General features: G+C 37.9%; 1 protein-coding gene across 1 annotated transcript in view; it reads left to right on the top strand.

Moving 5' to 3' along the window:
* SLC2A13 (solute carrier family 2 member 13) overlaps positions 1–22,174 on the top strand; it is a 376,609-nt gene that overhangs the window by 287,277 nt on the left and 67,158 nt on the right. Inside the window, exon 7 of the mRNA XM_043563328.1 lies at positions 8,461–8,586. Coding sequence (XP_043419263.1) covers positions 8,461–8,586 — 126 coding nt within the window. The remainder of the gene's footprint in view (positions 1–8,460; positions 8,587–22,174) is intronic.

Here is a 22,174-nt window from a genome sequence, read left to right as displayed (position 1 = left end):
GGTGTTCTGGATCACACTCAGGTTTTTAATTATGAGACACAAAAGAACACTAGGCTTGACAGGAAACCCAGAGATTAAACTCTAGGTGTGTTCAGTTTGATGTACTTATGAAGCATGCAGAAAATTGGGCATTTGGAAGTATGGGTCTGGCTACAAACTGGAGAAACAGGTCACAGAGTCTTTGCATATCAGTGATAGTAAAGGTCACATAGGGTGATGCTTCCCCGCAAAAGTGTGGAGTAATGAAGGACCATTGCCAAGAACAGAAACAAAGGAGAAAGGACCAAGAGGAGAAAGAAAAGACTAAGGACCACCAGTCTGGGAAAAGGAGGAAACATAAAGGGAGTAGTGTCAAGGGATAAGGAAATGCCAGGAAAAAGGGAAACATTTTTAGTAAATTTTACCACAGAACAATAAATTAATACTAGAAAAGCACCCAGAATTAACAACAAGACGACCACTGGCAGTCTCTCTGAGAGCAGCTTTAGTGGAGTGGTGAGGCATGACTTGCCTCATGAAGTCAGTGCCAGTAGGTCCCCAGCTTTTTAAAATTCATTTACAACCATTTACTTAAGTCCTCCAGCACTTTTTTTTTTTTTACATTCACACAAGTTCCCTACTTACACAGTCCAAATAAGACAGAGGGGTCACCTGACATCCACACTGTGGCCAAGAAAGAAGGCAGGTGTCCTAGAGTTCTCTTTGTAGTGTTCATGGGGAAACCCAGTCGTGCAGAGGGCTACAAGCAAGGCAGGTTGTTGTCCCCTCACCTCCCAGTTAGGGTAGTCTCTGGTCAATTTGGTTCCAAGTCACCTGCTGAAAGCAGCAGGGCGGTAAACAGTGAGAAGGGGATGGTAGGGAAAGTCTAGAGTAATTGTCATGGGGCACATAGTGACATTAGTGCACAAAGTAGGGTGTTAAATTCATGCACGAGGAACAAGCGAATGAACACGGTTTCCCACAGAGAGTGGAAGTGGGCCTGTACCAGCAGATTACCGTCACAGCTGCAGTTGCCATCGCCGATTGTCTGGAAGTTAGGCCACGCCAGCGAGAGGCATTTTAAGACCACTGTTCTTAATGCTCCATCTCATTGGGCTTAATGACACATACTTAAAAACAAATGGACCATTCTCTAGAGGGCTGAGTTCACACTTGACTTCACAGAGTAGAAACTAAAAATGTTCTGAATTAACCCAAATCAATTTTTTAAAGATTTGCTGAGGAGAGAGGAAAGGCCACCTTTGGTTGAGACCCTGGCGCCATATGAAACATGTAAACACTTGATTAAATGAAAATAGGCCATCCCTTCTCTCCTTTAGATACTAAGCTTTTATCCTGCTCTTTTTTTTTTTTTACTTTAATTGGAAACATTTTAAAGTTTCAGAACCAGTTTTGTTCTAAATAAGTGAACACATTTTTCTCCCTTTCTAAAAACGTCAGAGATTGCAAGCGTAAATCTTTCTTCTCTTCAACTATCAAGTAATGAACTGTTTGGTTCCAATTGTAATTATTATCTAGATTATATATTTTCCCATGTGTTGTTGGAATGTCTAATATGCTCTGCATTCAGTTCCCCTAGCAGTTTCTAGAAGAAGAACATCATTGGCCATCGTATAACTTCCCCAGGTGAAAGTATCCACAGCCAAGAACAGTAGCATGAATTCTAGGCACGTTTATTTACCACACATTGTCTCCAAATATCATAATGTCCTATTAAGAAATTTTGCAGGATGTGATTTAAAAGAGGGCCCTCTCGGCACCTGTTGGGATGAGCACTGGGTGTTGTATGGAAACCAATTTGACAATAAATTTCATATTAAAAAATAATAAAAATAAAAGAGGGCCCTCTCTTACTGTGGCTCTTTTCTTTAGGCTTCAAGGGAATTAGCCCTTCTAGCTGGTGTCTCTGAAAGTGAGTTATCAAAATTTACTAACCAATTTCATTTGGGTTGTGGCCTGAATGTTTGCAAATGTCAGCTTTAGCCTCTGGCAGTTTAAAAGCCGAGCTCAGCTTAAGGTATCCTCTAGCAATTAGGTTTACCTTCTTTTTATTTCATTCTCATCATGACTCAGATATTCACTTCACTCCACCCACCCGTCCCCAAATTATTCTCCAGAAATGGGCAGAACAGGCTAATGAACCTACAGTAATGCCTTGATTTATAGAGTTGTCATGCTGATTTATTCAATATACATGTATTGAGGAACCAGCCTACAATGGGATGTAGCAGATAAGAGTTGATAAACATGGTCTTTTTTCCCTTGGGATACAGTCTTCACAGTCAATTTGTAAACCAGTCGGTAAAGAACATTGGAGTTCTATGATGGAGATGTGCACAGTGCACGGAAGTGGGCCATCTCTTCATCAACTGTACTACATATTGATTTGTAAAATAGCGTGTATCGGTAGGGAGGAGTCCCCATTTTGTTTAATTCATTTGGCAATTCCTTTTATAAAGCACAGTCCTTTTGCAAATACCTTCTTAGTTCATTTCTCTTGTAAATCTAGAGCATCTTAAAGTAGGGCACACTTATAATTCTTGTCCTTGAAATCAGCATGCAAGAGTAAATATTTGTTAGATGTCACAGCATTGTAATCTGTTTTAAACTGTTAAAGTTTGTGTGAATTAAGAGTTAGCGTATATGTATTTCATTTTCTTTCATGTAGAATCTTGCAGCTGGATAGTTTCTTAGAGATCATATGCTCTTGAGATGGAAAACTTGAAGTCCAGAATTTAGGACTCACTCCAGTCCACAGTGTGAAAGAAGATAAGTGGGGCCTAATTTGCCAGTTTGCTTTTCACACAAAAATGTTTTCATCTGTGTTTAGAGTATTCTTAGGAGCATCGATCTAGCACCAATATATTTAAGTTCTCAGCTTTTATATGTATAAAACATGACGTAAATTCATCAGGTCATGTTCAAGAAAGCCTTACAGAATAAATTGTGAATTAAAAAATAGATGTTATTCTCTTTTCATGCCGTTTGTTAGAGCCACAGTTATGATATATGCTCTCTAAAAGGTCAATTAGCAGATTCCTCAGGATATTTAAAGTTTCGTGTCACCTTCTAAATGTCATGTTGAAGATAGAAATACTGTTACATTTGGGAGAATTTTTTGCCATAATATAGCCTATATGATGAAAAAAATGCAGGTCAAGAATGAGGGAGTGGTAGGGAATTTTATCTTGCTTCTGGAAGCCTGAGTGTCTCTAAGTCCAGATGACTGTCTGTCGTGGCAAGAAAATGGAATACTGTTTAATATTTGGCCTCTTTTCCCTGACTGACCCACATGAACCAGTATGGAGGACAAGTATGGAGAGTAGAGAGGACAGCTTCTCGAGTTTTTCTCAACAAGGGAAGGGCTGCACATTAACTGTGGTGTATTCTAGAAGAGGTTGGAAAGTAGAAAGAGAAGAAAATAACCAATGGAACAGGGTGTTCATGCTGGTGAAGAGATCGAGATGAAAAGCCCTGGTGGAGGGATGACCTTTTGCAGAGCCTGGAAGAAAAGAGGTGAAGATAGACCTGGCTGTCGAGATCTTTGTTATGTGTGGATTTAAAGCTGAGAATGTTCCTGTCTCATCCCTTCAGTTTTCACTTCGAGCCAAGCAAGGCCATCTTCTAAGAGATGTGGGGGGTGTGGGGGGGATAGGTTTGGGGTCAGAGGAAAGTTGGTGTTTGGGGCATCAGTTGTGGAAGTGGGGAAAGGCGCTGACTGACAGGTAAAAGTTCCCTGGTAGCAGTGAGGATCCAGCTGTGGTTGGCTGAATACTATGAATGTGTACTTTTATCAGTGTGCCTGGATGTGTTAATTCTCCATCAGTATGGAACAACCTAGATATAGAAGGAAAAGAACAAAAATGGATGGAAAGTGTCAAACGTTAAAGTGTATAGAGTGATGTATAGAAGGACCAAAATACAAAGATTTGGAGGGTCTGGTGAGAGTGGTAACAAGATTCACCATGAAAGTTTTGACAGATGAGGACAAAAAGCCATGGAGTGAGTGAAAGATCAGAAAGAAGGGAGTGTAGAAGGTCTCTGAGGTAGCAAAGCAGTTGTCTTAGAGTAAGGAAGTGAGATCTTTAAGGAAAGGAATGAGAAATACGCATGTAGGGTCAGAGTATGTGTTCCAGATCAGGGATCAGCAAACTTCCTATAAAGGGTCAGACAGTAAATATTTGTGGCTTTGCAGGCCACATGGATTCTTGGCTCTGCTGTTGAAGCTTGAGAGCCATCATAGACAGTAAGCAAACAAAGGGGCATGGCTGTGTTCTAGTAAAACTTTATTTGCAAAAACAGGTGGTGGTAGTGGTCTCATTTGTCTCAAGAACTATAGTTTGCTGACCTCTAGATTATGACAATTTCCAGTATGTGGGCAGAGTTAAGTAGAAGTGCATACTATTAGAAAACAGGGGGCTAAGGTGCTTCAAGATTAGTTTATTGACTACAAACCATCCAGATCGAACAGACATTTAGAGAAAACTCCACTACCAATAGAATATACACTCCTTAAGTGCACAGGGAACGTTCTCCAGGATAGATCACATGCCAGGCCAGAAAACAAGCCTCAATAAATTTTAAAAATATGAAATCATACTGAGTATATTTTCCATTAGCATTGGAGTGAAATTGGAGGGGTGCATGAGTGGCTCAGTCGGTTGAGCATCCAACTTTGGCTCAGGTCATGATCTCACAGTTCGTGGGCTTGAGCCCCATGTCAGGTTCTGTGCTAACAGCCCAGAACCTGGAGCCGCCTCAGATTTTGTGTCTCCCTCTCTCTACCCCTTCCCTACTTACAGTCTGTCTCAAAAATAAACATTAAAACAATTTTAAAAGAAATTAGAAATCACTAACAGAAAGAAATTTGGGGAATTCACCAAGATGTGAAAATTAAATAATACTTCTTTTTCCAACGTTTTTATTTTTTATTTTTGGGACAGAGAGAGACAGAGCATGAACGGGGGAGGGGCAGAGAGAGAGGGAGACACAGAATCGGAAACAGGCTCCAGGCTCTGAGCCATCAGCCCAGAGCCTGACGCGGGGCTCGAACTCACGGACCGCGAGATCATGACCTGGCTGAAGTCGGACGCTCAACCGACTGCGCCACCCAGGCGCCCCATTAAATAATACTTCTTAATCTGGTGGGTCAAAGAAGTCACAAGGGACATTAGAAAATTCTTTGAAATGAATGAAAATGAAGACCAAACATACCAAATATGGGATGCAGTGTTTAGAATGAAATTCATAGCTATAACTTCCTACATTAAGAAAGAAGAAAGCTGTCAAATCAAAAAGCTAATCTTTCATCTTAAGACAGTAGACGTGTAAGAAAAAGGAACAGTAATCAAAAGGGTCTGAAATGGGCTAAGGAGATGGAATAGAAATAAAGCCCAGATAGAGGAGAAAAACAATTTCTCTGTAATGGGAGCAGAGGGAAAGTAGGATGGTTTCTGTGTTTGCTGTAAGTGTATAAAGTTCCCATCTTTGCCATTTTCATCTGTTTTCTTTGTGAAGCTGGATATGAAGTGACAAAAAGGCATAGAGCTTTGGAGATTTGAAGAATACTCCTTGTGCCGTATGGTTGAAAAAGTCCTTGTATGGATGGAATTGACTAGAGGGAATCATTAAGAATGTCAGGCCATTGAGGATCCTTTTGATGCTGGCAGCAGTGTATTAGAGAGGAACTACTGATCTACCCTGTTGTGTGATGCCCTCAGCTGCACTTGAGTATACTGGGGAAGGCACAGAAAAGGCAAATGTTCGCACTCATATATGGCCAGGATTTTTGCTTGTCAGCGGAGATAGAAAGATATGGGCAGGGAAATTTAGGATGTTGCTTAGTCAGGCGAGATGGAAAGATAAATGGGCAGGGAAAATTAGGATGGTCAATAAGCTAGAGAAGGATGGAACTAAAAGTAAAAAGCTAATGAGTAGGGAGCAAGTAGAGGGGTCAATTAAGTGGAGATCATATAGGCAAACCAGCTCCTCGAGGGTAGGGAATCTGTTTTGTTTACTAATGTGCCCCAGCCCTCAGAATATTGGCTGGCACATAAGTGGAAAATACTTGTACTGAATGAATCACCATGGCAGAGCGAGAATCATTTATCAGCAAGCTGGAAGAACAGTAGGTTGTGGTCAGGGTCAGAAGCTTGAATGGAGAGTCAGATGGAGGAGGTAAAGTGTCATGAATGAACATCTTGTATGTCTGACATGCACATGTAGTAGGTTTTTGGTAACTGTTAACCTTTATCATTACTTTCTTTGGCCTGTTACAGGAATTATGTTTAAAGAAATAGAGTCGTTTCTCTACAATTGGATGAGTTGACCTTTCCCAAATAACTATCACTTAAAGCCATTGGAACAATCAGGGTTGTTAGATTCTACTTTACCTGGGTGGAATCAACCAACCAAATACTAGTAGGAATTACCATCCTTTCGTAATCAGCCTTCTAACTATGAAGGCCAGAAGCCCAGAGTACTTCGAATGCTACCTGTTGTTCTGTTTAGTCTATCACAAGTGTGGACACTTTTATATTTATAGTGCTGTATCACCTTCCTAAAGTTATGTTGACCTTTCAGTGGGCTTTGAAAGGCCTTTTTTTTCCTTGCTTTTAGTACTGGCATAGCTTACTTTCATGAGTTTTTGCTTTATTGCATTTCACAGAATATTGTGTTTTTTACAAATTGAGGTTTTGTGGCAACCCCACATTAAGCAGGTCTGTCGGCACTATTTTTCCAGCAGCATTTGCTCCCTTTGTATTTGTCACATTTTGGTAATTCTCAAGATACTTCAGACTTTTTCATCAGTATCCTAGAACCAAACCTTCAGTACTTCCAAGCTATGCCTGAAGGAGTCTGAAATCTCATTTAAAATTAGGGATGGCTGTTTGCAAAGGAAAAGTTTACAGAAGGAGGCTGAAATGATAATCTTGTTTTTAAACAATGCTGTTGTTTTTCCATTTAGCTTAATTAGTCAAAGAAGTATTTTGATTTTGAGAATTCACATCTTTTCTGAATAACTTGCCGTAGTTCTTACCCGGCACCCAGTAGTATAATTACTCGTACACAGTAAAAAAGTCTGTACTGACTGATCTTTAATTGTAAAATAAGCAGTCCTCTGAAATGCTCTTCTCTCTACTTCTTTGCCTGGTAAATTTCTTTTATGTCTACCTCAAATATCTCCTCTCACATTATCTCCAGTGCTTAACAGACAAATGAACAGGATTCAGTCCTTCGAGTCATTCACACTAATTTCTATTACACTGCCATTATTTATTTGTCTATCTGTTCCTGTCCTTGCCTTTTATTTACCAAGGAGTAGGGGCTTTGTTTTATTCATCTGAGTGTCTTCAGTGCCTGTGTGTGCCTGCCATGCAGGACATACTCCAGAATTGTCTGGCAAATGAGTTTGACAGCAAGAAAACACATTTACAAGTACTTTGCAGACTTGGGTTGGAAAACCTTGCCCTCTAAAGGATTTTGCCTCTTTAGGATTTTCTGCAATTAGGATACTGCTGTTAGGTGAGCGGTGATTAATTGATTATGGCTCAGTGATGCAACCAGTAGATGTAATTAACTTAGAGAAAAGTTAGCCTTTTATTCCTATACCAGCTTATTTTAAATTTTTTTTTCAACGTTTATTTATTTTTGGGACAGAGAGAGACACAGCATGAATGGGGGAGGGGCAGAGAGAGAGGGAGACACAGAATCGGAAACAGGCTCCAGGCTCTGAGCCATCAGCCCAGAGCCTGACACGGGGCTCGAACTCCCGGACCGCGAGATCATGACCTGGCTGAAGTTGGACGCTTAACCGACTGCGCCACCCAGGCGCCCCCCAGCTTATTTTAAGTTAAGCATAACACACACTTGATACTCAGTGTAGGTTTGTTAAAAGTACAGACATCTACCAAGACATTAACAAGGGACCATTATTGGTGTGGTGTTTTTTAACTTTTTTCTTTATATTTTTTTCACTCTTTTTATTTTCTATTTCAGTATATATATTGGGAAATACATTTTCCATTTTTAAAAGATATGGTACGTAATAGAGACAAGAAATAAATGCTTCGGTACATTTTGGAACCAATCATCTGGGTCAAATTGGGCCAGTCCATGATGCTTTGGCAACAAATCTCAGTGGCTTAGAAAAGCAAAAGTTTGTTTCCTGAGGGACAGCTAGAGTTCTTTTACATCCAGTGTCTCAGATCCAAGCTTCCTCCACCTCTAAGTGGCTTCCAAAGTTGCTGCAGCCAGGGGAGGAACAGATGGAGGAGACTTGCCAGCTCTCACTAGCCTCAGCACACATCACTTTGCCGTGGCTAAGACGAGTCACATGGCCCCAAGCTTCCTGCAAAGTACAGTAGAAAATGTAGAAGAATACCAATTGTCTCTAACATGCTATTTGTCACATTTTGGTAATTCTCACAGTATTTCAAGCTTTTTCATTTTATTTTACAGTTACTGTAATGAATGTATGTTGGATCCAGACTGTGGTTTTTGCTACAAGATGAACAGATCAACTGTCATTGACTCTTCCTGTGTTCCAGTTAATAAAGCATCAACAAATGAGGCAGCATGGGGCAGGTATGTCATTTATTATATACCATAAGAACATGAAATAAGCTTTCAGAATGAAATCTTTTTATTACTGTATTCCCTATGCTATACATTTCATCTTTGTGACTTATTTATTTTATAACTGGAAGTTTATACCTTTTAATCCCTTTCACATTTCACTCATCCCCTCCAACCAAACTCCCCTCAGGCAACCACCAGTTTGTTCTCTGTATTTAAGAGTCTGTATTTTTGTTTTTTTCATTTGTTTGGTTTTTAGATTCTACATATAAATGAAATCAAATGGTATTTGTGTTTCTTCATCTGACTTACTTCACCTAGTCTGATTCCCACGAGGGCCACTCTTGTCACAGATGCAAGATCTCATTTTTTTTAATATTTGAGTAATATTCCATTGTGTATATATGCCACATCTTTATCCATTAATCTGTTGTTGGACACTTGGGTTGCTTTCATATCTAAACTATTGTAAATAACTCTGCAGTAAACATAGGGGCGCATATATCTTTTGAAATTAGTGTTTTTATTTTCTTTGGGTAAATACCTCATAGAGGAATAACTGGATCACATGGTAGTTCTATTTTTAATTTTTTGAGGAAACTCCATGTTTTTCATAGTGGGCCGCGCCAATTTACATTCCCACCAACGGTGCACGAAGGTTCCCTTTTCTCTACATCTTTGTGAACACTTGTTAGATCTTGTCTTTTTGATTCTATCCAATCTGACAGGTGTGAGGTGCTATCTCATTGTGTTTTGATTTGCATTTCCCTGATGATTATTGATGTTGAGCATCTTTTCATGTGTCTCTTGGCCATCTGTATGTCTTCTCTGGAAAAATGTCTGTTTTGATATTGTGCCCATTTTTTTTTTTTACATCAGATTGGTTTTTGAGTATTGAGTTTTATAAATTCTTTATATATCTTGGATGTTAACCCCTTTATCAGATATACATCACTTGTAGATATCTGCTCCCATTTACTAGGTTGGCTTTTTGTTTTGTCGGAGGTTTCCTTTGCTATGCAAAAGCTTTTATCTCAGGGATGCAAGTGTGGTTTAATACTGATAAACCATTCATTGTGATATATCACATTAAAAAGAGGAAGGACAAAAACAATATGATTATTTCAGTAGATGCAGAAAAAGCATTTGACAAAATACATTTGTTCATGATAAAAAAAAAAACAAAACTTTAAACAAAGTGGGTTTAGAAGGAGCATACCTCAAACTAATAAAGTCCATATATGAAAAACCCAGAGCTAACATCATACTCAGTGGTGGAAAACTGAAAGCTTCTCCTCTAAATTCAGGAACAAAAATGTCCACTCTCACCACTTTTACTCAACACAGTACTAGAAATCCAAATTAAAGTAATCACACGAGAAAAAGAAAAGGCATCCAACTTGGTAAGGAAGAAAACTGCCACTATTTGCAGATGACATGATACTATAAAGATTCCACCAAGTAACTATTAAAACTGAAAAATGAATTCAGTAAAGTTGTAGGATGTAAAATTGATATGCATTTTTATACCCTAATAACAAAGCAGCAGAAAAAGAAGAAAACAATTCTATATTCAGTTGCCCCCAAAGAACAAAAGCCTCAAAATAAATTTTACCAAGCAGATAAAAGACCCGTACTCTGGGGGTGCCGGGGTGGCTCACTTGGTTAGACGTCCGACTTCATCCCAGGTCACGATCTCCTGGTCTGTGAGTTCAAGCCCTGCGTCAGGCTCTGGGCTGATGGCTCAGAGCCTGGAGCCTGCTTCTGATTCTGTGTCTCCCTCTTTCTCTGCCCCTCCCCCGTTCATGCTCTGTCTCTCTCTGTCTCAAAAATAAATAAACATTAAAAAAAAAATTAAATTAAATTAAAAAAAAAAGACCCGTACTCCGAAAACTGAGAGACAATGATGAAAGAAATCAAAGATGACATAGACAAAATAGAAAGTTATACCATGCTCATGGATTGAAAGAATTAATATCATTAAAATGTCTATACTACCCAAAGCAATCTGTAGATTCATTGCAATCCCTATCAAAATACCAATTGCATTTCTCACAGAACCAGAACAAATAATCCTAAAATTTGTATTCCTAAAATTTGTATGGAATAAAAAAAGACTTCAAATAGTCAAAGAAATCTTTATAAAAAAGAACATAGCTGGAGGTATCACAATCCCAGATTTCGACAAAGATGGTCCTGGCACAAAAATACACAGATCATTGGAACAGAACAGAAAGTCCAGAAATAAATCCACGTTTTTCTGGTCAATTAATCTATGACAAAGGAGGTAGGAATATACAATGGGGAAAGAGTCTCTTCAACAAATAGTGTTGGGAAAGCTTGAAAGCTGTATGCAAAAGAATGAAACTGGATCGCTTTCATACACCATACGCAAAAATAAACTTATAATGGATTAGACACCTCCTAAATGTGAGACCTAAAATCATAAAATTCCTAGAAGAAAACATAGGCAGTAATCTGATATGAGCCTTAGCACTATTTATGGCTATGTCTCCTCAGGCAAGGGATACAAGCAAAAATAAACTATCGGGAGTACACTAAAATAATAAGATTTTACCCAGCAAAGGAATAGGTCTTATCTTTTTGTTGTTGTTTATTTCTTTATTTTTATTTATTTTATTTATTTATTTATTTTGAGAAGAGAGAGAGCATAAGCAAAGGAGGGGCAGAGAGAAAGGGAGAGAGAGAATTCCAAGCAAGCTCTGTGCTGTCAGCACAGAAACATATGCAGGGTTGGATCTCACGAACTGTGACATCATGACCTAAATCAAAATCAAGAGTTGGACGCTCAACCAACTGAACCTTCTAGGCACCCAGGAACAATTCTTACTTTTATTTATTTTTATTTTTTAACAGACTTTTTCTTTTTTTAGTTTTATTTTATTTATTTGTTTTGAGAGAGAGAGAGTGAGTGACTGAGGGGAAGAGAGAGAAGGAGACAGGGGGTGGGGGGCAGGGGAGGGGAGGGGAATCCCAAGCAGGCTCTGCACTGACAACACAGAGCCAAATGTGAGGCTTGAACTCACAAACCACTGAGATCAAGACCAGAGCCAGAGTCAGACGCTTAACCAACTGAGGCAAGTCTTATTTTTTAAACTTACAGAATGAGTATGTTTATAATCAGTGACTTCAATGACTGCAGTTCTTTTAAACTAGTCTTTTGAACAATCTTTTAAACTGATTTTCATAACAGTATTACTTTCCAGTGTATACTGGTGACAGAAGGGCATGAAACATTGCAGTTGTATGTTACACAAACTTAGAGTAGAAAGCACTCAAGCCTAGACTCCAGGAAATCCAGATTCCAGACCCAACTCTGTCCTAAGCTGTAGGAGTTTGTCTCTTGAGACAAATGTTCCTACATATTCCAAGGCGATTTCTCCCACTGCACATTGTTTAACTGCACCAGTAATTTTCAAACTCTGAAACTTAAGTAAAAGAGAATTTTGAAGTCAACATGAATATCACTTTAAATTCTTTCATGGAACTGTTGTTTTCTTTGAGTGCTTTCCTGGAGTTTAGTGAAATTAAGCAATGTAATGATAAAAGTTGGCAGTCATTGGCATGTAATCAGTCTAGAAAGCTATAAACCTTTCTCTTTTTGACAGATTACATTGTGGTAGGCACATAAATGAAATATTTGTATAGAACAAATATTCCCCACATTTATGAACTAATACATATATCTATGCATGCAGAAAATATGTAAATATTCTTTGATATGGCTTTAACTTCTTATATGTTCTAAATTCCCATAAAAAGAATAATATGCTCTTTTCCTGTCTGCCTCATAGAACTGAAGAAGGCAATGAAATCTGTAAAGTACTTGTAGCTCCTCAAAGCTGTAAAGTATAATGTATCATTATTAATCATAATGCTGTTGTCATTAATCATTTTATTAGGGAATCACTTCAAAGAAGAAGTAAATTATACAGTATTTGACTCAAAATCCAGACCACATTTTAAATATACTAATTACAAAGAAATATGTAAAAGAAATGCAATTATTACTTAAAATCAGAGCTTGAAAAGAGCTTCTTTTAAAAATACCCAGTGTATAATTTTCATCAGCCAAGCTTCATTAGTGAGTTAATTGATTAAATATTTCTGGATGTAATACTTCACAGTTTTAACCCTTATGATTCTTTTTTCAATAGACAAAAACTGAAAGTTTGCTTGTCTAAAATTATGAATATGTCATGAAATTTATCTATGTCATTTCCTGTACTTTGCAGAATTAACTTTAAAACATATTAGAAATGTATACTAATGATAAAGGAGCACTAAAATTAGGCATTTCTCCTGTCCTCAGTAGAAGGTCTTGAGATCAGAGGCCTCAAAAGAGTAGTTTTGTTCTCACTATTTGCACATAACAGATTGTATGGGTTCTTAATAGAAATGTGTATTATTTCTTTTATGTTAACTTATTCTTACGTGTTATTTATATATTTAGACCATTATTCCTTGATTGCACTCACTACTAGAGAAAAGTGAGGCACAGATTATACGTAGGGAAAATACAAATAGTTAAACAGTGTGTACAGAGAACTTTTAGGTTTGTAGAATATTCTTAGAATGATCTCAAACTCTCTACCCCTCCCCTTCAAAAAAAAGAACAGGCTTTCTCACTCTTCTCTGTGTTGAGTGACAGGCCTCTTCTAGCTTAGCCACTGTGATTGGCTGCTTCAATCTGTGCTAGGAAAAAGGCAGTTACCTTGAAAAATTCCTACAACAGATTTTCCATTTATAGGTAAATGACATTCATTATATTTTTGTTGGTTGATATCTTTTATACAGTGCCTTGGGGTAGAATTCTCAGGGCAAAGTCTACCATTGTCTTGTATTTGCATCTGAGATATACTGTTTATAGATATTTCGGGGTCAAGAATTGGGGAAATTCAGAGCCATATATCCTGATCTCTAACTGTAGCTATTTCCTGAACAGACACCAGCTGGAATAGTAATACCACTCATGATGGAGATAGTATGATGATTTTGGTGAACTCAGAATTGTCTCAAAATAACGAAAACCATTTGCCTATATAATCAACTATAATAAGCTGTAGGGGTGCCTGGGTAGCTCAGTCGGTTAAGTGTCTGACTCTCAGATTCGGCTCAGGTCGTGATCTCATGGTTCATGAGTTCGAGTCCCGCATCAGGCTCTGCACTGATGGCACTGAGCCTGCTTGAGATTGTCTCTCTCCTAATTTCTCTGCCCCTCCCTGGCTTGTGCTTTCTCTCTCTCTCTCTCTCTCTCTCTCTCTCTCTCTCTCTCTCTCTCAAAATAAATAACTTAAAAAAATAAGTTGGAAATAAAACTTTAAGTCAGCTGGCATGCTTTTCTAATATCTATGTTGTTAAGTTTCAATAGAAAGTTTTTATTTAATCACTTGTCTAAAGAAGATACATAATTGGCCAGTAGGCACATAAAAAACTGCTCAACATCACTGATCATTAAGAAAATGCAAATCAAAACTATAATAGATACCATTTTATACTCATAAGGGTGGCCACTATCAACAGCATTGTTGTGGAGGATGTGGAGAAATTGGAAACTGGTACACTGTTGATGGAAATGTAAATTGGTGCAGCCACTATGGAAAACAGTGCAGTGGTTTCACAAAATTTTAAAAAAGAGAATTCTATATCATCTGACAATTCCATTTATGAATATACATCGAAATGAATTGAAGGAAAGGTCCTAAAGAAATATTTGAATGCCTATGTTCACAGCAGAATTATTCATAAAAGCCAAAGATGGAAGCAATGCAAGTGACAGGTGACAGATGCATGGAAAAAGAAAATGTGGCCTATACATTCAATGATGTATCATTCACTTAAGGAAATTATGGCACATAGTACAACATGGATGAATCTTGAAGTCATAAGATAACTGAAATGAGCCAGTCACAAAAATACATATGGCTCCACTAATATGTGGTACCCAGAGTAGTCAATAGAAAGAAGAATAGTCATTGGCACAGGCAGGGGGAAGTGGTGAATAGTGTGTTGTCATTTAATGGGTATGGGCTTTCAGTTTTGCAAATGAAAGGGGTTTTGGAGATTGCTTCATACATCAAGATGAATATACTTAACACTACTAAACCGTACCATTTAAATGGTTACAATTTGGAGCACCTGCATGGCTTAGTTGGTTAAGTGTCCAACTTCGGCTCAGGTCATGATCTCACAGTTCGTGAGTTCGAGCCCCTTATCAGGCTCTGTGCTGACAGCTCGGAGCCTGGAGCCTGCTTCTCTGTCCCTCCCCGCTCGTACACTGTCTCTCCCTCAAAATAAATAAACGCTAAAAAAATTTTAATAAATGAATAAATAAAATGGTTAAAATTTTAAATGGCAAATTAAGTTGCTAAGTTTTTGGGGTATCTGGGTGGCTCAGTCGGTTAAGCATCCGACTTCCACTTGGGTCATGATCTCGCGGTTACTGAGTTCGAACCCCTTATCAGGCTCTATGCTGACAGCTCGGAGCCTGGAGCCTGCTTCAGATTCTGTGTCCCCAGTCTCTCTATCCCTCCCCCGCTCATGCTCTGTCTCTTTCTCTCCCAAAAATAAATAAACATTAAAAAAAAATTTTAAATGCTAAGTTTTATGTTAATGTGTATTTTACCACAATTAAAAATAAAAAAGTAAAACCCATACAAAATTATTTAGCATACTTCTAGAAAATACACTGAATTGATGGAAAACATTCTCACCCTATCATCCCTTACACTGCCATATGCATCCCCTACACATGCAAATACAAGTTTCATGCACAGGTGAATTTGAGGGAGATCCCCAGGTGCCACAAATAAGAGCAAGAGCAGCAGCCACAGGGAAATCCGGGAGCCCAGGGAATATCAGAAGGGAAGCAAACCTTGAGAGTGTGAGGCCAGCATTTTAGCTGCTGAGAGAAATGGAGCCCCAGGCTTTGTCTGTGGAGCTATGCAGTGCCGTACAGGCTCTGAAATAGGGACAAGGAAATGTGTCGGGCTGGGCTGGGCTGGGTAAGCTGTAAACTTCTCTGCTGCACGACCTTGATTAGAAATAGTGTCACACAGGAGAAAGGAAAGCCAGGAGCCATTACTTTGAGGAAATACAGGTTCTCATGTCACAGTGCCTATCCATAGAGCCACCTCAGAAATAAACATGCAGTGGTCAGAACCCACGACTTCCATGGAAGGCAACTCAGTAAATGTGAGAGGACCATCAGAAGTTACAAACTACATCAATTAATGAGGGAAAGAAGCCAAGTATGACAGAACGGAGAATCAATACCTAAAGAAGCTTGCATTACAAAAAAGATATGAAATTTTAAAATCTGTTTGAAGAAATAAAGGAAATAGTATAATTTTGTCAATTATACTGACAGTTGCACACTTGATGTGTGCAGTGTATGTATATGTGCATGTATATGTGTATACACATATATAACAAATGTCATACTTATGCAAATTTTGCTAAAAATAAAAATAAACCTTGGAAAGCTAAAATTCTAGATAAATAACATAGAATGGGGTATGGGAACTTTTAGAAAAAAAATCCATGTGCATTCCTTTGTTTGCAGAAGGAAATGGAGATTATAATTAAGGTTTTCAGCTTGTTAATTGTAAGTGTCAAAAATGTGAGTGTAGTCTCTTAAAAATATGTACTAGTTGGGGGGGGGAATAAAATCAAGCAAACTACTAAGATAAGAGGAAAAACTATAGTTAAGGAAAATCACCAAAAAAATCAAAATTAAATGTAAATGCAATGGTTATTATAATAAAAATAAACCGATTAAACAACCTATGAAAGGCAAATATTCTCATACTGGATTTTTTTAAATGTAATGCTATTTTCAAGAGATAATCTTAGAAAGGTTGGAAATATAGTGAAAAAAATTAGGTGTTAGTCAAGAAGACACAAAAAATACAGACTAGAGAATTTGGAAAACTAATAAACTTAATGTAACAGAAATAATGAACCTCATATAAAGAAAATTTTATCATTTTCAAGCAAACATTGAATACTTAAAAAGAGTTACCATAAAAGAATAGGGGCACCTGGGTTGCTCAGTCAGTTAAGAGCCCAACTTTGGCTCAGGTCATGATCTCACAGTTAGTGAGTTGGAGCCCCACATCAGGTTCTGTGCTGACAGCTCAGAGCCTGGAGCCTGTTTTCAATTCTGTGTCTCCCTCTCTCACTGCCCTCCCCCACTCATGCTGTCCCTCCCTTTCCCTCCCTCCCTCTCTCTTTCTCTCTCTCAAAAATAAATGAACATTAAAAAATTTTTGAAAAAGGTATAAGTTTAATGAGTTTGTATAAATACATATATAGTCTAATAAATTCTAAGTAAATTCAGATAATTGGTATGTAAAATATATTTTCTGAACAAAATGCTCTAATACTGCAATGCAAAATAAATATATTTATTGCCCTTTCTGCTTTTCTTCAGAAACTTAAGGAAAATGATCTTAAAATCAATTAATTGGTTAAGAAGAAATCATAGTGGAAAATAGGACATTAAAAGTAATAAATGAAAAAATCCACAAGAAGTTAGAACTTGAATAGAAAATTAGCATGTAGAGTAAGCAGAGATGGAAAATAAGAGAAAGAAAATAACAGAACGCAGAAAAATACTAGAAAGGATCAAAAAACAAAAGTTGGTTCTTAGAGAAGACTAATATCATGGAGACATCTCTGGCATTTCTGGTAGAGGAGAGGGAAGGCACAGAGAAGCGATACTTAGAATGAATAAAAAAGGTATATAACAACAGATAATAAAAATGTAAAAATCATGTGCAGTGCATTTGAAATAATGTGCAGTGCATTTGAAAACAGATAAACTGGACAGCTTTCTAGGGAAAAATACAACTTTCCAAAACCAAATCAACATCTCTGTGAAGTGTAATTTTCATTCCCATTAAACAGATGAAGACAGTGGAACTTAGAGGGTCTCAGTGACTTTCTCAAAATCAAAAGCCAGCCAGTAAGTCCACCACTTTTAGGGGAGCAAAAATGGGTAGTAGGAAAATACACATTTTAGAGTCAGGTAGATTCTAATTTCAGCCTTTATCATTTACCTCGTAAGTGGCACCCGGACAGTCTGGGCTTCTCTGAGCCCTATTTCTCATCTATACAATGGGAATAATACAGTTGCTGTGTTGAACAATATGGCTTTTATAACGATCAAGTAAGAGTCTATCTGAAGACATTTTTAAATGTAGCAGTAACCTGTGCAACTGTCAGTAGTAAGTATCCTGTACTAATTGTTTTTCTTAGATTCTTAGAATGCAATTTTTTTCTTAGATTCTTAGATTCAATAACACTTTTTCTAAATTAGAATAAACACTTCCTAACAGGTAAGTACATTAAAATGCTTTCTATTTATTTCTGCGTCTCTTCATCCACCTCCCTATCTCCTGGCTCTCTATATACACAGAACCATAAATAATCTCTTCTGGAACTTCAGACATCCTGACTCTTTAAAAGTATTGCTAATGAGGCATACTTAATGTGCTGATTCAGTATTTGTTTCCTATAATACAACATTTTCACTCTGTAATTAGCACACTAAAATAGCTAGATAGAGCCCCTATTTGGCAGTTCATTGTTCTATCTCACACTGAATGCCTGGTTTATTGTATTCATTCAGCAGAGATATTTTTCTCAAAGCTGCACTCTGATACAACACCCAGACTTATTTTTCCCAGCATCCACCCCACTCCCACATGGAAGTCTTGTCAACTGAAACCCTTGCTATTACCCTAATAGCCACTGTGATTTCCTACCTCTGTGCCTTTCCTCAGGCTGTCCTTTCTGCCTAGAATTGACCCTCCTTCTCCCTCTTTTTGATCTCTGCCTAACTTCTAACCATTATGTTTTGCCCAGATCAGATGTCATTTTTTTCCTTGCAGTCTCTCCGATTAGCCCCAGGAAACAATGCTTGTTATATCCTCTGCTTGGTCTCCAGCACTCCCCTGTTAACTTACATGATAATTATACTGTCTTATATGTTAGTGATTTGGGTTTGGATATAGCTTCGCTTCTAGATTATAAATTCCAATGTCTGTGTCCTGCTCTGTTTTTAATCCCTTGGTGCCTTGTACATTCAGGCATTCGACAATAACTGTTCACTGACAGAATGGAAAAGGCTGCCATCACTGGAAAATAGATAAGGGTTTCAAAGTACTGCAGTTCCAAATGAAAGGCTGTGGTGTTCCAACTGTAGTGAAATCTTCTATATTCATACCTATTTCCAGGAAAGAGAATCTCTGAAGGAAAACGAGTGATGCTATTTTAATGAACAGTATTAAAGGTTTACCTGGTAGTAATTAAAACACTAAAAAAGTTTAAAAAATAAAACTCCACCACTTGCTTCAGGGATGCATCCTCTATATTGCATGTCGTCACACTACATGAAAAATAATTTTTAAAAATTATTGGAAGAAATATTCAGCACACTTCCTCCGGATAGTCACTGGTATGCAGGGGAAGCAGTGTATCTATGTGAGAGTATAGGATCAAGTGGTATTAGGAAGCCAGGCCAAATAGCCAAAAACAGGATTTTCCCTTCATCACCTCTTTTTTTTTGTTTTTAATTTTTAAAGGAACATATGGGTACCTTTAAAGGTACATATAAAGGTACTATTTTGCATTTATAAAGAGAAATTTATTTTATAATTAATAAACTATATCAGTATCAATATATTCATGTAGAAGATTGATGTTTTTATTAGTTATTAATATTAAGAATTTAAAATCCTCAGGTTGTGCTTCTAAATCAATGATCGCATAGTTCACAATTAATTTTTGCTAGCATACACTAAACGAAGTAGAGAATCTAATATAGAATATTTTAATCCATTTTACTTTTTAAATTACACTTTTCTTCATGTCTTTGCTTAAATAGACATCAGTATGCTAGATACTGCCTTTAAGATCTGTAACTCTACACTATGTATTTGTAAGTTTCATCTATCCACAAGTAATTCACAGGCCTCTGGATTCTTCTTTTTTCAAGCCCAGAAACTTAGCCTATCTTGGATTTAGTGACATTACACAGAATGATGCTGTTTATGTTGCAAAGTATACAATCAGAAAAGCAAAACATTTCTGAATAATTTATCTCCCTCTTGCATGTTAATTTATCCAATTTCTTTTTTTTTAATTTTTTTTAATGGTTTTATTCTTGAAAGAGAGAGAGAGAGAGAGACAGAACTCAAGCTGGGAGGGGCAAAGAGAGAGGGAGATACAGAATCTGAAGCAGGCTTCAGACTCTGAGCTGTTAGCACAGAGCTCAGGCCAACCTCGAACTCGTGAACCGCGAGATCATGACCTGAGGTGAAGTCAGACACTCAACCGACTGAGCCACCCAGGCGCCCCTAATTTATCCAGTTTCTTAGTTGACATTTAATTGTAGTGATAAGCACATTTTAACAGTTTTATCCAAGTAGTAATACTTACAATGTATTTGACTACACTTCATTTTAGGCCAAAACTTTACATTTCTAGTCCAGTCCTTGTTCTGTGTATGTTTTTAGTATTATTCTTCAGTTCATACTTCATTTGTAAAGGAGTCTGACAGTTATTTCTCACTAAAAAAGACTAAAGAAGACTGTGAGACTCAAGGCCAGGAACTGAATTGTACATGCTTGGTAAATATAAAATACCAATGGCAGGTCTCGGTTCAGCAAATAATGGTGCATTTAAGCAGAAGATGTGCTGCTGCAGAGATGAAGTCTGGGGAGGTTGGGATTTGCCAAAAAGGGGGGGTCAGGGAACAGTGGGAACAAGAGGAAGAAAAATGCATGGCTGGAGCTGATACTGGATATGTGAGTGTGAATTCAACTGTTAGCCTTATTTAGGAATTTTAATTTGATATTTATAGGTATGTTTTATAGCTGTGGAAAGCATACTGGCAATTGTTTTAGGTAAATGACTTTATGTCATACCTGAATGTGGATACGAAATGTTATCACATAGTGAGAGAGAGTTCTTTTCCAAATATACTGAATAAATTAAGAAGAAAATCGGTTGGCACTAGTGTGATTTTAATGCTTGGCAGGAAACATTATCTAAGTAGAAATTAATAGCATTGTGGGTTTTTTTTTACATAACTATCTTCTATTCTTGGTAAGTGCGGTGGATTGTATTATTGTTCAGAATATCTGCTGCACTAGCTAGGGAAGGATTAGATTTTTCGAGCACATTAAGTCTTATCCACATGATTTGCTCTGGCCAAAGAAGTGAGAGTGGAACCAATCCATGCCACATTTTTTTTTTAAGAGGGAGAAAGAAAGAGAGATGGTGGGGAGGGGCAGAGAGGGAGAGGGAGAGTCCTAGGCAGGCTCCCTTCTCCTCGTGGAGCCTACATGGGGCTCAGTCCCACAACCCTGGGATCATGACCTAAGCCGAAATCAAGAGTTGCACACTCAACCAACCGACTGAGTCACCCAGGTACCCCCAATCCATGCCACTTCTAAACTGAAGGGGTTTTTTTTTTTTTTTTTTTTTAATTTTTTTTAAACATTTATTTATTTTTGAGACAGAGACAGCATGAACGGGGGAGGGTCAGAGAGAGAGGGAGACACAGAATCGGAAGCAGGCTCCAGGCTCTGGGCCATCGTCAGCCCAGAGCCTGACGCGGGGCTCGAACTCACGGACCATGAGATCGTGACCTGAGCTGAAGTCGGACGCTTAACCGACTGAGCCACCCAGGCGCCCCTAAACTGAAGTTTTAAGAGCAAGTATTTCTCATGTCCTCTTTTTCTTCTGCAGTATAGTTGGCAATGTCCCAGAAGGGGACTATGCCCTAGTAGGTGTTCCATTAGTTTTGGTCACAGAGTAGAGAAAATGTGGAGTGGAAGTGTAACTGACCTCAGATGGACCTGTCTGTAGCATACAACATTTTAGCCCCAATTATGGCACTGGGATTTGGGGCTCTTTTCTTACCTCCGTATAACTTCTCTTCTGACTGAGAAGGCCGGATCAGCTGTACATCACAGTGGAAGAGGCATAAATTTTTTTATATAAGTTTTAAAAGGAAGCTCATTTCCACAAAAAACAAAACAAAACAAAACAAAACAATTGTTAAATAACAGTACAGGAAAACAATAAATATGGGAAACAATCACAAGGGGATTACAAATGCCTTCAGTTTGGGGAATACTTCTATAGGGGTAGAGGGTTGGTAAGGTTCTTAAGGAGGGACTAGTGTAAATGGCTTTGGGTTTAAAAGATAAAATCCTGATAGAAAGGAAGGAAGAATTTTAAAGAACAGGTGGAAGGAGGGTAAGGCTTTAATATAAGGGGTGTGGAAGGATGGTATCTGCATTTTAAAATGTATTATATATTTTAATAAAGACATTTAACAGATTATACATGTTGCTATGATACAGAAAGAAGAACAGCATTTGAAATCCAGATACTTTCAGAAAGTTTCCTGCCAGAGAGCACGTGTGAACTAAAATCCAGGTTTTCAAGTACTGTGGTCCTTCCTACATTCATGATTTCAGCAGTGGCTTTAAAAGAAATCAACAAAATTATTTTTCCGCTTCTAAATCTGGGCTTGCAACACGTACCATTTGTACAGCCA

The sequence above is a fragment of the Prionailurus bengalensis genome, chromosome B4 (genome assembly GCF_016509475.1).
Source record: "Prionailurus bengalensis isolate Pbe53 chromosome B4, Fcat_Pben_1.1_paternal_pri, whole genome shotgun sequence".
Classification (NCBI taxonomy): Eukaryota; Metazoa; Chordata; class Mammalia; order Carnivora; family Felidae; genus Prionailurus; species Prionailurus bengalensis.
This window is presented reverse-complemented; position numbering and strand designations above follow the sequence as displayed.